This window comes from Ammospiza nelsoni, chromosome W (assembly GCF_027579445.1).
Source record: "Ammospiza nelsoni isolate bAmmNel1 chromosome W, bAmmNel1.pri, whole genome shotgun sequence".
Taxonomy (NCBI): Eukaryota; Metazoa; Chordata; class Aves; order Passeriformes; family Passerellidae; genus Ammospiza; species Ammospiza nelsoni.
The window spans coordinates 7,670,827-7,688,672 of NC_080668.1; the positions used below are offsets into that span (position 1 = coordinate 7,670,827).

General features: G+C 39.6%; 1 protein-coding gene across 2 annotated transcripts in view; it reads right to left on the reverse strand.

The window, feature by feature from the left end:
• Nucleotides 1-17,846, reverse strand: part of LOC132086218 (guanine nucleotide-binding protein G(q) subunit alpha) — a 201,048-nt gene that overhangs the window by 24,355 nt on the left and 158,847 nt on the right. For both annotated transcript variants that reach the window (XM_059491707.1, XM_059491706.1), the window contains 2 exons: nucleotides 10,625-10,753; nucleotides 9,531-9,660 (listed from right to left, as the gene is read on the reverse strand). In XM_059491707.1, coding sequence (XP_059347690.1) covers nucleotides 9,531-9,660; nucleotides 10,625-10,753 — 259 coding nt within the window. The remainder of the gene's footprint in view (nucleotides 1-9,530; nucleotides 9,661-10,624; nucleotides 10,754-17,846) is intronic.

Sequence of the window (17,846 nt, forward strand, 5' to 3'; positions counted from 1 at the left end):
CTCACCAGTGCCAAGTACAGGAGAATGATCACTGCCCTAGTCCTGCTGGCCCTGCTATTTCTGATTGTGACGGTTTTGGCTGGGCTAGAGGTAATTTTCTTCCCATTGGCTGGTATGGGGCTGTGTTTTGGATTTGTGCTGAACACAGGGTTGATAATATAGAGATGTTTTTGCTGTTGCTGAGCAGGGCACACACAGAGCCAAGGCCTTTTCTGCTTTTGTATTGCCATGCTGGCAAGGAAGTTGGGGGTGCATGGTAGGTTGGGAGGAGACACAGCCGGGACAGGTGGCCCAAATTGACTAAATGGATATTCCTGACCATATGACATCATTCTCAGTATATAAAGTGGGAGGAAGAAGGAGAAAGGGGGGGATATTTGGAGTGATGGCATTTGTCTTCCCAAGTAACCATTATGTGTGATGGGGCCCTGCTCTCCTGGAGATGGCTGAACATCTGCCAGCCCACGGGAAGCAGTTAATTCCTTGTTTTGCTTTACTTGTGTGCATGGCTTTTGCTTTCTCTATTAAACTATCTTTATCTCAACCCATGAGTTTTCTGGCTTTTACCCTTCTGATTCTCTCCCAGATGCCACTGGTGGGGGAGTGAGAGAGTGGCTGCATGGGGCTTGGTTGCTGGCTGGAGTTAAACCATGACACTGACACAAGCCAGGATGACATTGGCCTTCTTGGCCACCTGGGTACACTTCTGGCCCATATTCAGCCAACTGTTGACCAACACCCCCAGGTCCTTTTTTGCAGAGCATCTTTCAAGCTACTCTTCCCCAAGAGGTACACCAGAACCTTGTCGGTTGGTATCCTAACTTGCTAATTCTCTCAGCTGACGGTGAATGTCAGGAAGGGAACTGATTGTTGGATTTGTACATAGCATACTGCATCTGTGAACCAAGGTTTTCCTGCGGTAGGAATGCTGGTATTGGTGGAATTGTGGGGCTGTGCATGAAAAATCTTTGTTAGATATTACTCTATTTAGGCTAGTCTCTCAAAAACTGACTACTGACTGCCACTTTGGTAAATCATGGATCAGAATTCTATGCCCTCCAAAACTTTATGGGCTATCATCTGTCCCATGAACAATAACAAACCATGCAACAGGATTCATCTTACACCATGCAAACCTACCATGCCAATATTGACAATTGCCTGAAAGACACCACTTGCTGCTGTGACCTTATCAAAATAGGTGCCCCTGGCCTATACTGGCTGTGCAGCAGCTGTGCCATGACAATGCTCCCATGGAGAGAGAGGAGGTCTACGCACTGTCGGGAGTTTAGTTCAAACATGGCTTAAAGAAAAAGGCCATGAAGCCATGCAGCTGAGAGAAAAGTAAAAGGCAGCTGCAAAGCAGTCCCAAAAGCAGTTCCCAGTCTGACTTCTATAAACAATTAGACTCTCTCAGGCATCATTGTATAAACAATAAGGTTCTCAGGCAGTCTTCCCATAACAAGTGAAACACCCTCTCTGGGAAAAGATGGCACCCTGGGAACAGATATGGAAGTTTTGGGAACCGTTCATATCACAGTGGGAACACTGGTTTTGTTTTGTGTAAACAATCGTCGGTATTGTAAAACAAAAGGAGTGGTTAGAGTTTTCTCTGTTAGCCTATCATAAAACTGGATTTTGGAATATGCATGAAGTTAATTAACACTGTTATTTAAAGTGACTGATCAATCAATAAATTGGAGTTCAATGCATTATAGGATGGTCGTTCTCCCCCTCACTTCAACAAATGGTGACACCCGGACGTGATAGCGGACACCACGACGATCGCGAACACCACGGTGATTGCGAACACCACGAGAAGTGAGGACTGGTTCGGGCTCCTAAGCAGCCGGAGCGGCAGATAAGCGCGAAACCAAAGCGGAGGAAAAAAAAGCCGCCGATACGCGCCGTGCCCTGGCGACCATATAGATGGGACCAGCTGATTTGTGAGGCATAAGTATGGGAAAACGCTGCTAGGTGAAAGTGCGCACTTAAAAAGAGGTATGGAAAGACAAGCCGCATATGAACTTTTTATTATGTTTTTGCAAAAAAGGCAAATTAAGAGAATAGACTTACGGAAGGAATTGCAAGGTCTTTTGGCTTATGGTCTGGAACGGGGAATCTTTGTGAATCCCCACACAGTTTACGAGTTAACGGAATTGCGTGAATTCGGTGATTTATTGTCAGAGGCTGCTTTAGAGAGTGGTAAAACTGCCAAGAAGCTAAGCAGGCCATGGCGAGTGATATATGGTGCACTATTTTACTATCTCTCTGAGTGCAAGACAGCGGCTGCAGCTCGTGGCGCTTCCGAGTCTGTGCTACTCCGAACTTGGCACGGGCACTCTGCCATGGCGAGCAGCCGCGGCGAGCGACCGCCTGAAATGCTGCGCTGTAGCGGCGGGGAGAGCGGAGGCAGCGGCGGGGAGAGCGGAGCCGCCGCCGCGGGAGCCGAGGCGTGCCGCCCCGGGAGAGAGCGAAGCCGCCGCGGGGGGAGAGCGAAGCCGCCGCGGGGGGAGCCGCCACGGGTGCAGCGGTGCCTGCAGCGGAGTCAGCCTGCCGGCGAGTAAACAAAGAGCCCAGCGCAGGGGGGGGTTTCGCCCGCTCCGACACACGCGCCGCGGGACTGGAGTGCTTTTTGCAGCAGGAGCATTTCTCCCTCCCCCCACAGCCGGCAAAAGCTTCAGTTTAAGACCTAACAGCCTAATGGATGTAACTTTTGTCAACAAAAGGAAAAGATCCCTGTTGAAATTAAGAAACAAGTGATGGTAAACAAGGAAAGTTAAAGGCACTTTAGTTCTTCCTGGCAGAGACTGAAACAGGAATCAGCGTACTGTATGCATGGGTCAAATTTCGGCCGGTTTGGCTCGGCATTGGTTGTGCTGTCTTGAAGTCGCCTGTATTGGCAGAGACTTTAACATCAGAAGCCCAGATGGCTCAGTCAGTGGAACATCAGACTCTAGAATTATATTTTGAAAAGTTTAAAAATTTTAAGATATGTTAGACTGATTGTATGAGTGAGATGTTGTGAGTGTGCTTTTTGATATAGAAATGCTATAGCAAACACGTGAACAAAGTTATTTTAGCTTAATATTTTAGAATCAGGCCTGTAAGTAAGTTATAGTAAATGCTATATTTTATGTCTATAGTAAGTTTTATCTGTTATTAAGTAGTTTAAGTTAAATTAAATGCTAAATACTATTAAGGTTAAGTTTGTTAAGTTTATTTTCTGTTAAGTTCGAGGTCTGTTAAGGTTAAATCATATTAGGTTTAAGATAAGTTAGATTCTGTTAAGTTTGATCTTACATTATTTACAAATAAGTCTGTTATTTAAAATCAGTTAAGTTTTGTTATAGTTAAGTTTTGTTAGAATTAAGAGATTTTACATGTAAGTTCTGTTGATTTAAAAATCTGTTAAGTTTAAGTAAAGATAAGTTTAAGTAATGTTAAGTTCTATTAAGTTTAAATATTTTAAGTTTAAGTATTTTAAGTATAAGTGCTATTAAGTTTAAGTGATGTTAGATAGATTTATGCTTTTACGATAGGTGTTTATTTTATGATTTGTGTTCAAAGTGTTGTTGTGAACATCAGAGAAACCTTGCTAGCTGAAAATACTATTTAGTTATTAGAATTGCCTATTCTTATGTTGCAAAGAGTGTAGCACAGTTAGCCCATAGAATTTTGAAACCAGTTAAGTTCTATTAATTTGAAAATAAGTCTGCTAAGTTAAGTATTTTAAGTGCTTCAAGTGCATACTACTTTCTCACCACTCCAAATCAACAAAGGACTGAGAATCGCCCAGCTGATGCCATTTCAGCCAAATGACTAAAGGATTACAGACTGTAAAACTGATTTTGAACTTTTCTGAGAAACCCAAGGAAAAGGTGGATGTGAAAATCTCAAGGACAGAAAGGATCGTTTTCAGACTTGCCATTCACCTCCTCTCCAGGTTCACATGAATGAAAACAGCTAACAGCCTTCTTTTCTTAGTCCAATTACCACCTACCCTGCAATGCCTGATAAGGCCGGGCATTGTGGCTCAGCTGGGGGTGGTTTTAACCCTTTGGGATAAAACGCTGTTGCCGGACGACCAGGGAACTGATTGACATTATTGAATCATTATCATCTTTCCATATAAAAGGACCGGCAAAGGAGAACTGTCTTGAATGTCACAGCCCAAATTGTGCTGCTTGGGCGGCACTGTGCTGTGGGGGTTGTGACAGGACCTTTTGGGTGGATCAGTTGTCACTTTTTCATTTATGGTGTAATACCTGTAATTATAGACATACTTTGGAACATAATTGGGAGTGGGCACTACGGAATGAAACAGGATTAAACACTGCCTCAGCTTTAGATCTTTATGAATCACATGAGCAGAAAATCTTGGCTTATTACCGGTGGGAGGTACAGTGTATTTTGAAAAGGGTTAAAGCTCAAAGTGCATCATATATAACCTCTGTAAGGTGTAGAAAACTGGTGCCTTTAACACAACATTCTGTTGTAGGGCCTATAAAAGGAGATCCCAATCAAGCATTAGATAACTGCATTAGAAGGTTACAAAGGTGTGGTCTTCAGGTATCGGGAACAGTAAGGTTAAAAACTGATAAGAAAAAGAAGGTCAAAATAAAAACAGAAAAATGAGGTTTACTTTTGTTATATTGCTAGGTGTAATAGTAGCTGAAGAATTAATGGTAACACATTTTAATCAACCTAGAGATAATGTATGAATAACACTTGCTGGACAGATTAATCAGTCGTCGCTTTGTCTCAGCATTGCCAGTATGGTCTCCTCAAGAATTCTGCAGTATTATTAATAACCGTGCCTTATGTATGCACAATATGGTAAATATTAAATTGCCTGCGCAAAAAGGGTATACTGCCAGTCAGAGTGACTGCTACCGCCAATGTCTGCTAATTCAATCACTTAATACTCCTTTGCATTCCCCACCTGAGGAGTTGGAGCTTTTTGGAAGTGCAAATGCTAGCATGACCAGCACTTCCAACGCTGGATGGTTCAGCTTTGATTACTCTAATTCTCAAAAGATGAGTCCGCATAAACAAACATGGGCAACTCTGGATTCATCTCTAAGCCCAGACATAGTGTCCAAACAGCTTTATAATCAATGTAAAGGCTCTAATATCATGACACCTAAGAAATTACCTACAGGAATATTTCTAATTTGTGGAGATAGAGCCTGGAATGGAATACCAGCCCAACCTCAGGGTGGACCTTGTTATTTAGGCAAGTTATCACTATTCCACCCTAATATATCTGTGTTAATGCAACTAAGTCATAAGACAAGCAAGCAAAGGTGCAGCTTACATAACTTAGACTGTAGTCAAATAGGAGATCCATGGTTCTGGAGTAAATTTAAACAAGTGATGGTTTCAGCTCTCCTACCATGGGGTGCTGCAAGCAAAGCAATGACTCTAGCAAAACAAATAGGGTGTTGGACTAAGGATGAATTGAATAAGACATCACAGATATTAGATATGTTAACTGCAGATGTACAGAGTGTTAATTACACTGTTTTGCAAAATAGAGCTGCCATAGATTTCTTACTACTAGCACAAGGCCATGGGTGTGAAGAGTTTGAAGGGATGTGTTGCATGAACTTGTCTGATCATTCTGTATCTATTCATGCTAAGTTAAAAGAGCTACAATTAGGGCTTAACAGGCTTAAGAAGAAGAAGGATTGGGAATTGATGAGTGGCTTAAAAGTTTAGGATTGGGACCATGGCTAAGAAACCTTGTAAAATATGCTATAGGGATATTAGGTGTACTCTTATTGCTTTTACTTATCTTACCTTGTTTCTGTAGCTGTATCCAAAAGATGGTTAGTAGGATGATAGAGAAAATGTGGCAAACTAACCTCCTTTCTCAAAAAGAAAAAGACGGGGGAAATGTCGGGAGTTTAGTTCAAACATGGCTTAAAGAAAAAGGCCATGAAGCCATGCAATTGAGAGAAAAGTAAAAGGCAGTTGCAAAGCAGTCCCAAAAGCAGTTCCCAGTCTGACTTCTATAAACAATTAGACTCTCTCAGTCATCATTGTATAAACAATAAGGTTCTCAGGCAGTCTTCCCATAACAAGTGAAACACCCTCTCTGGGAAAAGATGGCACCCTGGGAACAGATATGGAAGTTTTGGGAACCGTTCATATCACAGTGGGAACACTGGTTTTGTTTTGTGTAAACAATTGTCGGTATTGTAAAACAAAAGGAGTGGTTAGAGTTTTCTCTGTTAGCCTATCGTAAACCTGGATTTTGGAATATGCATGAAGTTAATTAACACTGTTATTTAAAGTGACTGATCGATCAATAAATTGGAGTTCAATGCATTATAGGATGGTCGTTCTCCCCCTCACTTCAACAACGCACCCAGACTAATCGTGCCTGCAATGCATGTTGAAGTAAACCTCTTCAAGACTCATGTCCATAAATATCCTGATGCCCTGTGACACTGGTGTGGTTTTTAACCCTTTAGTAGAATGAGCATGCATATTTCACCAGCTTCCCTGAACTTCCTTGTCTAGGGGTCTCTGAGCTGGAGAAAGCAATCATCAATCTCTCTGCTACTCTGGAAAATATAGAAAATGTAACAATTGATGCCATCCAAGCACTGCAGCAAGAAGTTGCTCAAGTACCACAGACTACTGTTCAAAACCACTAGCTTCAGAGTACTTGACAAAGTGGGATTTGCACATTAGTAAATACTACTTGCTGTGTCTGTGTCAGCCAAAATCTATGCATTTAGACTGACCTTAAGAAAATCCAGGAACAACTAAAGCCCTTGCACCAGGTAGCAACTGAAGATATTCATTGGGGAATTGGCAAATTGTGGTCATGGCTTACCTCTTAGTTCCCATATCTCAGGGCATCTGTCAAAATATTTTGGCTGTGCTTTTTGAAATTATCTAATTTGTCATTATTTATGTTTTGTTTCATATCAGTGTATGGGGTTGTGGACTGTGTTATAAAACATTTTCCAGTCATGTCAAGCCACTCCCTGACTGGGGTTAGGGCCACTAGATATAAACAAAAGCTGGTTGTAATCTTTTTCACAGCCTCTCACAGCAATTGGGAAAATGCAGTAGCAATTGTGGCAGGACATCCCCTCTCTACCACAAAAAAACTTATCTGCTTATCTTCTCTGTGCATCAGCTGGTGCATAGCTCCGGACATTCTCTCCCCTCACATGAATTACTGAGGGAGGTGATATCCCCAGCTGATAATAAACATCCCTTGCCTTGAGAGCAAGATGTAGAGAGATAAGCCAGGAATCCTAGACTGAAAGGCACTACTTTTACAACTATAAAAGCTACACAAATTTTCACGGAGGTAGAAGTCTCCTACACACTCCCTGGAAATGCATAGGACTTCTCAAAACTTGGACGCATCTTTGTGGTTACTTTTCTGGAAACAAGAGGAAAGGATCCTATGTGTGCCCCATCAGAAATTGGATGGTAAGATACATTGAATCCTAATTTATACTATTTCTTCGCTAGCTGTAATAATAGGTAACTCACTTGTGCACTCTATTGTTTATCTACTAGTAGTGTTTCTTTTGTTTATCCTGTGTAGGAAGTAATCTGTAAAAGTCTTATATCTGTTAAATTTGTGTCTAGTAAATAAATTATTCATTTTGTAATTTACTGACTTGGCTATGATTAAGAACGCACGAGCAAGAGGGATCTGGGGTGCAGGCCTCCCCCCAACAGAGCTACTGCCAGAAATCTGAGTCAAAGGCAGGACTTAAGCTCTCCTCTCCATTCATAACAGTAATCACCTCCAGATGCCTGCACAACTGATACTTGATAGAGGTGATTCTACAGTACCTGTCTTGTGATACACCACCTTTCAAACTCTGACTGTATAACATACCCTGTAGGTGTTGGAACACCAACCTCACCTAGATTATTATATAACTAACAACCCATCAAAATAAAACCCTTGCCTATAACTCCATGTCAAATGATGATTTGAGAGAATCACAGGGTGGAAGTGACATCTTGCCTTCTGACACCCTGTCCCTTAACCAATACTGTTATCTTAGAAAGTCTGCCAACACTCTGCCTCCGACCTACATTGTCAAAACTCTTTTCCACATTTAAAATGCATTTGCATGATTGGCTGTTTCTGCCAGATGACCCTGACATCAAATGTCCCTGGCAGTCCACCAGAGCCATGGCATTGCTTATGATCCCGTACTCACTATTGGTGATTGGGTGAGTTGCTATATGGGGGAATTTTTGTTCATCTTTCTTTCTCAATTAAGCTTTGTTTTATGATGTATTACCAGACTCCATTGCTGTTTCGACCACAACATCAAATATATGCCTTACAAAACAAAATAAAAGCATTCTGATACCTTCCAAGTTAAAAAAAATACAAAAATAAATGAGAAGATATATTCACTGTATAAGCAACTGATTTTTTTTTCTTTGTAACATCTGTACATTTTAAGGAGATGTCTGATGATATAAAGACTGTAATGAGATTTCTTTCTTTTATGGGAAAAGTATAAATTTAAAAGCTCTCAGAACTCCTAGTCTTTCTTGAAAAAAATTAATATCGAAAAAGTTGAGAATACAATCATGACTGCCCCAGGACATATGTTTTACCTTGGTATATCAACCCTTCTCTTAAATAATGAAATCAACATATATATACAGTCATGAAGAACAACAAAATGTTTTCTATTTTTCACCTAAATTTTGTAAATGAATGCTAAAAACTTGCATAGAACAGTGTTGGTGAGTAACTCATGTAAGTTTGATGAATAATGGGAATAGTCTTTATGAAAGAAAAAGTCCAAACATTAAATTTCCCCCCTACTTTTTAAAATTGTGTACATAACACTGGGTACTCCTGCACTTTTCCTACTTAGTTCATGTATCACCACCCATGAGTTTTTTACTTCTGTTATCTTTTGAAATAGAAACAGAAGTAGGAAATATAAGCCAATATAAATCCTATACTTTAAGTCAATGGAATGAAGTTTACTACTATAGGGTCTGTTCTAGCAAAGAATATATGAAATTTGTTTTAATTCCCATTGTATTTTTATGGCTTTGCTACACAACATTAACCATGCAAATAGCTACAATAAGAACATTTCCGTCAGCTATTCCACCTTTAACACAAAATAGATGGGTTCCACTGACCTTCCATGGAAGAGATTAGTTTGTATCATATTATTTGAAGATTAGCATCTTAATCCATGAAGAACTTCTCATTTCATTCCATGCAGTTGCATACAACTGCTGGTAGATATTTGGAAAACAAGCCAGCCTGCTTTGAAAGCGTCTTAAAAGGACTAGCAACCTTTTGTTTTGCTGCTTAGCATGAAGTATTCAATCTATCATTAAACTTTACTGGTAAAAAAAAATTAATATCCAAATATACATGTAAAAACACACATACCAAAACTCTCTACAAATTTGTGTTTTAATCAATTTTCAAATAAAATTTAAAATTAATTTTAGGGGTTTTTTTTCTTTAAAATTGGTGATTTATGCTAATGCTTGCTTACCTCATTGTCGGACTCCACAAGCACTTGATCATATTCACTAAGAGCTACTAGAAACATGATAGATGTGACATTTTCAAAGCAATGTATCCATTTTCTTCTTTCTGATCGTTGGCCTCCTACATCCACCATTCTGCAAAATTAACAATGATCGCATCAACTCCACAAATACCTTTGCAGATAAACATACAAACACATGAAACACTGAATTCAAGAATTTAATTGAAAACAATTTTCTTCTTCTTAAAACAGTTATCATTCATATTAAAGACTAATGGAATGTGTTGTAAATAAATAAGTTATCCTATTTGCTTTTTAGTTTGATCTGCTTTCTGAATTTAAATTATTATGGGTCTCAAAGCCCTCAAATTTCTGTTATTCTAAACACTTATGATTTTGAGTCACAATTCTAGAATGTATGCTCTGCATATTCAGCAGAAATGCATCCACGGAATTTAGTTGGTGGCCTGCCATTCTCCCAAGAAATTGCCAGTCAAAATTCCAAACTTGTCAAGGCTGCCCAATTTTAAGAGTATAAATAGTATATAATCTGTTTTACTGAAGTTGTTACTAGCCAAAATAGAAACTCAAATTTGCTGGCAGAGTGTACTCCAAATTTATTATGGATCTCAATGTAACTAGACACTCAGGTGTCTAACTTGTACTTGTAACTGCATAGTTATTCTTTAGCAATTGTATTTGCCCTCAAAATGAGCTGTGGGAAAAATTGTAAGAATGGCATTACATTTGCAAAATATCACTTCTCTATAAAAATCAAGTACAGAAGTGGTACCTTTCCATTTCATAATTATTCATAATAGACATTTGTACTAATTTTATTGAAAAATTACTTCCAGATTTTCTATCAATAATAACTACCTTCAGAAAAAGACAAATCTGTCTCTCATTCTCTTTACACTTTTAACAACAGCTGCTAATCACATATGGACAAAAACATGAAAATAAAATTAACACCAAGCTCAAATTTAAAAAAACATTGACTCATTTGTATATTTGACCAATATCTTATACATGGTATTACTAATGTAAAAGGAAACAAAACACACAAAACAAACAGGTGTTAAACTTTTTTCTACCTGAAAATGACGCTTTGTAAGTCAAATGGGTATTCAATGATCCCTGTTGTTGGGACTCGAACTCTAAGCACATCTTGCTGAGTTGGCAGATAGGCTGAATCTGCTATTCGGTCCAAGTCGTTAAGGTAACTATAGATGGGAAGAAACAACAGGAATGCAAGACAGTGAGACCATAATGTCACTGAGGAAAAGAGAAAGGTAGTCTTAGGAAAAGAAATGAGGTGTGGGATAGGAAGAAGTACAACAGGAAAAAAAAGCAATAATGACATAAAAGAGGAAAGGGAATTAAAAGGAGTGCTCCAGTCTCTCTCTCATTTTTATTATAATTATTGCTATTATCATTATTATTGTTATTATATGTTACTTTGTTTCATTAAACTGGTCTTATCTGAACACATGAGTTTTACTTTTTTCCCCCCGATTCTCCTCCCTATCCCACTGGGAAAGAGAAAAGCAGGGGAGTGAGCTGCTGCATCGTACTTAGTTGCTCGCAGTTGATATAACTTTTGATTATTTTATCAACTTAGAGGGAATTGAACATGTTTCTGACAATCAGTCTGAAAGCTTTGTCTGCATCAGCAATACAAAATTTCATTCAAAACACTAAAATCAATAAAATCTCTTTATATTTCTCTTTAAAGCTCATGTTCCCTCTGATTCAAAATAATATAATTAATTTTTTTAAAAATCATCAGTGGGTAAGCGTGTGTATCATAGGGATTGTCATCAGAGTATTTCTGCTCTACTGCACCCACTGCTTTGTACAACATCTGAATATTTTGGAATATAGCAGCAATTAATTGTTTCTCTTTACTCATGTACAGTCTTCCCAAAATGCCAGTAGAACAAATCATCAGACATGCTCAATACCATTAAAATGACTTTTGTATTAACCATGTAAGAGTATACTTTTATTTTTCTAGAACTGCATACACATTTTCCATTAGAAGGAATGGGGTAATGGCATAATTTTTTTAAAGTAACTTATTAGGTTGACAGACCATTTCAAAATGCTGAGCAGGAATATGGAAAGTAGAAATTAATAAAAGTGGATATTTACATAAAAGGAAAAGATTACTGGAATACTATTATAACCTAAATGCACACTACCAGCACACACAATTTTCAAATATTATCATAGCTGTTACAATAATACAGAACATTTAGATTTTTATTTTTTTAGAAAAGTATGGAATAGTTCCAGTTGGAAGAGACCTACAACGATCATGTAGTCCAACTGCCTGACCACTTCACTGCTGGCCAAAACTGAAAGCATATTATTAAGGGCATTGCCTCTTAAACACTGACAGGCTTGGGGCATCAGCCACCTCTCTAGGAAGCCTCTTCTAGTGTTTGATCACCCTCTCAGTAAATAAATGTTTCCTTATCTGGACCTCCCCTGATGCAGCTTTGAACCATTCCTACACACCCTGTCAGTGGATTCCAAGGAGAAGAGCTCAGCACATCCCTCTCCATGTCTCTTCCTCAGGAAGCTGCAGAGAGCCATGAGGTCACCCCTCAACCTCCTTTTCTCCAAACTAGACAAACCCAGAGTCCTCAGCTGCTCCTCACAGGACATGCCTTCCAGCCCTTTCACCAGCTTGGTGGTCCTTCTCTGGACACAGTGAAAGACCTTCACATTCTTTCTAAATTGTGGGCACCAAACTGCATACAGCACTCAAATTGAGGCTCCACCTTTGATAACTCATTGATAAAGGGTTTATCATAGATTTGGTTGATCATATTTTATAAGTCTTTATTATTGCAGTGAATTATATTCAAGGATTCTTCATATCAGGTTGGATCAATGAGTTGAGTGGATCAATTGGTGATGTAAATGATTTTATCTGAGTTCATTAAGAGTGCGAATATCTCTGAGTTAGCCAGTCCAGCATGGGAGGAGCATATACATGGCTAAGCTCAATAAAGAGTATAAGAACTGAACAGCTAGCAGAAGAGTATTGAAGAGAGCAACAGGCTTGAATAAGTTTCAATCCACATATTCCCTCCTGACACATGAGGATGCCTAGCATCCTGACAGTGAGCACATAATAGAGAACAGTAATGACAATCACACTGGTATTGTCTCTGGCACAAGCAGCAGCTTTAAATGAAAACATCAACACATCAAGCACCTTTTCCAACTGCAACTGTGCAGGCCAAATCCTCACTCCAGCTGCTTCTAACTACACCTTTTTCCATAAGTCACAGTCCATGCTTAACTCTTGCTCTTGTGCAATGTCTCCATGATCTGTTGCTGTGAAAATTATTTCAGCTTGTTTGACTGATACAGACTGGGAAGTTTGTAACCTCCAGCAGGGAAGCAGAATGGAGCTACCTTTTCCACTGGTTTATTTGCAACCAGAAGAGGACATTTAATTTAAAAGTTATATAACAAAATGATAAGGCTACATGAAATGTCTTTAGAATCGCTGAATTCAGACTACTCTGGATGAAGAGTAAAAGTGAATACTATCAGAAAATGAATTTTTTTTTTTATCATTACCTATTAAAGACAATTCACCATGGCTTTTAAAGCATTCATCTACTGAAGTTCTAATCAAACTACTGACAAATACAGTACTCATGTGAGAAAACATGCAATCTTGGTTTAAGACAATTTAAAGGGAAACACTCTGAGTTCTTTCCCTTTGTTTTAACCAATCCCTTTCCACCAATAAGGAGAAGTGAAATACAAATAGACATACGTGAAAAAATAACAGTTTACTAACAAGCAAAACGGCAACAGGCAAAAAACCCCAGTAAATAATCACTAGATACAAAATTGCTAAATCTCACAAACTCCCAGAGAACAGACACCTAAAATGGTACAAATTCCCTTTCCAAACTGGCTCCTGCCATTGGCAACCACATGTAAGGAGACAGGGAAAATGGCATCTGACCCTTCCCCCAAGATGGCAGCCTTTACAGGTGATCACACGGTCTGGGAGACAAGGGAGAAGGATGGTGGCAAACCCTTCTGGGAAGGTAGAAGCTTGCGGAGCAGTTCTAGTGGCAGATGAAGACTTGCCGGCATGTGTGAAGTAAGCACTGTCTCCTGCTGCTTCCTCCTGCCACCCGCTGGAGTCCGCTGGTGTTGGTGCTGCTGTCTTCTGCACTGCAGTTGTGTTGGGGAAAAAGAACTGGCCTGTTGGCACCGATGCAGGGTGACCTGGTCCCAGGGACTGAGGCTTGCATTGCAAAGTTCACTCCAAAACAGTTTTTGATTGTGAAATGCAGTTTTTCTGAGTGGCTACTTTTGCAAGCCCAGAAAAAAAGCCAAAAAACACAAAACAAGCCCCTCAAAAGTGGAGCCTCCACCGTCAGCAAATGCTGCCAGGAGAGAGAGACATCTCAGCTTCCAGGCTCCAACTTAAAAAAGGACCGCAGCAAAGTTCTCCCCCCCTCGCCCAGTTCTGTTTTCTGGCTGCAGGGTCTTAAAAAGGCACTAACAATTTTTGGGCACAGATAGATATGGAATACAACAGCATTTTGGGTTACCCGCGACATGTGCACATATAAAAATTTTAATCACATAACAGGCATGCATAAGGGATTTTAGGATAAGGGTCTAACTAAAAAAAAAGACAATGCCTAGATAAAATTAGAAGCCCTTAGAAGCTTTACCACATACATGCATGCACAAATTCTGCAATCAGATATTGTGACACAACTGCTGGTTCAGTATACACAAGAAGTTACTACACACATGCACTCTTTCAAACAAACAAGGAAATTGTCATAAACATGGACTTTCACAAAAAGTGTTGCCAACTATTGCCAACAACATGTTTTGTTAGTTTATTAACTTCAAATTTTAAAAATATATTAAAGATACAGATCTTGGAAACATCCTGACCATTGTCTTAAGGTGGAGTCCAAAACCAGATAGTCACTATTATTACTGAGGAGTCAGTTATACAGTTAGCAGCAACTGTGCAAACAATTTAGGGCAGAACTACATGGCACTAGGATTTTATTTTTACCACCTGCTAAGAAATATCTTATTTTGATGAGACAAATTGTGGTTATGACCTCTCACCCAAATGGTATGTACTAAGCTAAGCATTTTACAAAGGAACAAAACAAAGCAAACAAAAAAAAAAAATTGCATAAAGTTACTTTTAAAAAACCCCAGTAACCTAGTAACTGCGTAAATTTACACTACAGACCGAGTCTAAGAAGTTAATTGTAGCTATAATTACTTTACTTTTGTAAAAATTAATTTCTCTGGCTGCTGAGGTTCTGAGGTTACTATCGCAACAGGCAGAAGGTGCATTACCAAAGTAATGTGTATGTAACAAGCTGCTGACAGTAGCTATTTCTTAACATCAGAAAAAACTGCTAAAGTATACTTGTGATCTGCAAACTAACCAGTCAGAAAAAGAAGAAAACCCTTTGTTTCCTAGTCAGTGTTGGGAAAAAAGCACTTACTTTTAATGAATTATATATTCCCTGTGACAAGGGCCAAAACTACAATCAGCCTTCAAAGAAGTTACCAGGCTATGAAGGTGCTAATAATACCCTTGAAAGACTTTCAAAGGAACTATCTGTCCATATTACAAAAAGAAAAAGAATGTGATAATAGGAATAGACTAATTAGCTTTGCATTTTCCCATATTTTTCTCATCTAGAAATCAGACAGACAAGTGAAAAGTCTCCTAAACTTAATAAAAAAACTGATAAGGATAGTAGAACAGAACATTTTACTCTTACCAAATAAAGGGAACAATGTAGACTTGGAGAAGTAGATAAGGCTGATAAAGCAGGAGTCATGCAAAACAACGGTATTGCACTTTCTCAAGAGTTGGCGTCAAGGAATGGCCACCTAGAAATTAGGACATGGGACACTGAAGACCACCAAAGACCCCAAAAGACTATATAAGGACTTCCAATAAGGGGTGCGACTATGTAAAATAAAGTAATACATATAGATCAAGTAAGCAGAGATAGCTAATGATTATGTAACCAGTGTGTATGATAAAAACTGTTTACCTGATGCTCAGCGCACTCAATTAGAGGAAGGATCCTCCAAGTACCCAGCACTGCAATAAAGAATGCCTGCTTTCTAATACTCAAAACTGTGTTATCAAGTTTCTGTCTGACTGATTTCAGAATCATTTACTGGCCGCCAGATGGGACACTCTGCCTGATCTCCTGTGGATACAAGTGATCTCTGGATCTTCATGCTGGCACCGAGACTTTCCTGGAGAAGACCACAGTTCTTCGGACCAGTCTGGGACACAGGTAGGATCACATTCAATACTAAGGCATTTTTTTGGGAATCCTGACCATATAAGGCATGTAGATTTTCCAGCATGTTTGGTGGATTATTTGGTATTCTGGAATTCAGTGTATGACTTGGTTTTTTCAATTGATTGATAATTGTTTTAATTGTTTTGTATTTGTATCTGTATTGTAACATTTTGGATCTACTATTTGGAGATGGGTAGCAGACAATAATTTTGAAAAAATTCCCACTTGGTTGCATTTTGTGACATTGGAGAAAGATTGGCGGGCTCCCTGGGAGAACAGCTATCAAGGAGAATTTGATTAAGTTTTGCAAATAATAGTGGCCATTGTACAAACTAGACTCTGGAGAAAAGTGGCCACAAAATGGAACATTCAAGTATAATACATTGTTACAGTTAATGTTGTTTTTAAGACGGGAACAGAAATGGGATGAGGTTATGTATGCTGGTATGTTTTTCACTTTGTGTAATCATCTGGAATGGCAGAAAGATTGTGGCTTGAATCCAGCCCACTCAGACGCTTTTAATCTGGCTCTTGAAAAAAAAGAATCAAGGAAAAGGGTTAAAACCTTGTTCTATGTGCAGCATAAGAAAAATTTGTTCTAAACATCTCCTCAAAAAGGAGTATGATTTAGATCTTATGGTCAGTCCTAATCACAGGTTGGATGGGGAAACAGATAATCAGGTTGCCAAGACTGATATTAAGGGGGGATTGGCAAGTCTAGAAGAGAAGATAGAGAGGATGGGGAGGATGTATCAAGGAGCAGAGGGTTTTAGCCTCATTGCAGGGAGAACTAGAGCTAAACACAGAGATGTAATAGTAGCTCCCCTCCATCAGACGGTAGGTGCAGACAGTCCAATTACAGTAAAAGTGCAGTTTTCACTAATGTACCTTAAAAATTGGAAGTTGATGGCTGGCACCTACCGAGATGACCCAGACAAAATGGCAAAAGCATTTAAAATTATGATTAAAACTCAGGACCCAGACTGGAAGGATATAGATACTATGTTAGAAATGTTGTTTGATAGTATGGAAAGAGATGGTCGTTAAAACGAGTAGGAGGTTGGTGGAAGAGCAAATTTTGACAGGCAAATACCTACCAAATTTTAAAATCACCTGAAATAAATGGTTCGAAAGTATATTAATATCGATTCTGAAACAGAGGAAGAAACTCATTTAGCCCCCATATTTGTGGGGCAATCATCATGTCTTGGTTTGAAAGATAAGTGTTTGCCAAGGAAGGCAGGAACCTCCCTTGGAATGGAAAATGTGACCCCCTTTGCTCCAAATTTTTATAACTTTGAAATTATGATGCTTTCAGGCAAAGATATGGAAAAAGGAATAATAGTTCTTTACTAGAATATATCTATATACATGATAAGGCAAGCAAGAGCAACAACAACCAAAACCAGAAACCCAATAGCAGCCTTATCTCAGCTGTAAAGCACTTTCCCTTTTGGTGTAGTTATGGCCACAGCCAGCAGGAGGTGCTGTTGGCTCCTGGCTGGGCAGGGCAGTTGCAATGATTCCCCACGGCTGCAGAGGGCACTCTGGTGCTAGTTCAGCTGCCTCTCTCCACATAGCCAATGGTGGGCAAGCCGGTGGGAGAGATAGAAAAGGAGCTTCCTTTACAAACCCACAGGGGGAGCTGGTCTCAGTGCCCCTCCGAAAGGCATAATGGATTGTAGCAGGAACCTCAGAGCAGCAAGCTGGAATGGCAGAGGCAAGCAGGCCCCAGGATAGCAAACAAAATGTAGCAGAAACTCTGCAGCCATGGCAGGAACCATGGGGGGTCAGGCAGACAGGGTGCTGGGTAAAGTGTAGCAAAAAGCCTGAAGCAGTGTCAGAAAAACAGCTGAGCTAGGCAGTGGCAGCCAGACTTGTGCAAGCAGCTGTCACACACAGCTGGGTGACGCACCCTCTGGGAAGGAGGAGGAGGTTGGGGTCCCCTACCCAGTGAGGTCAGGTT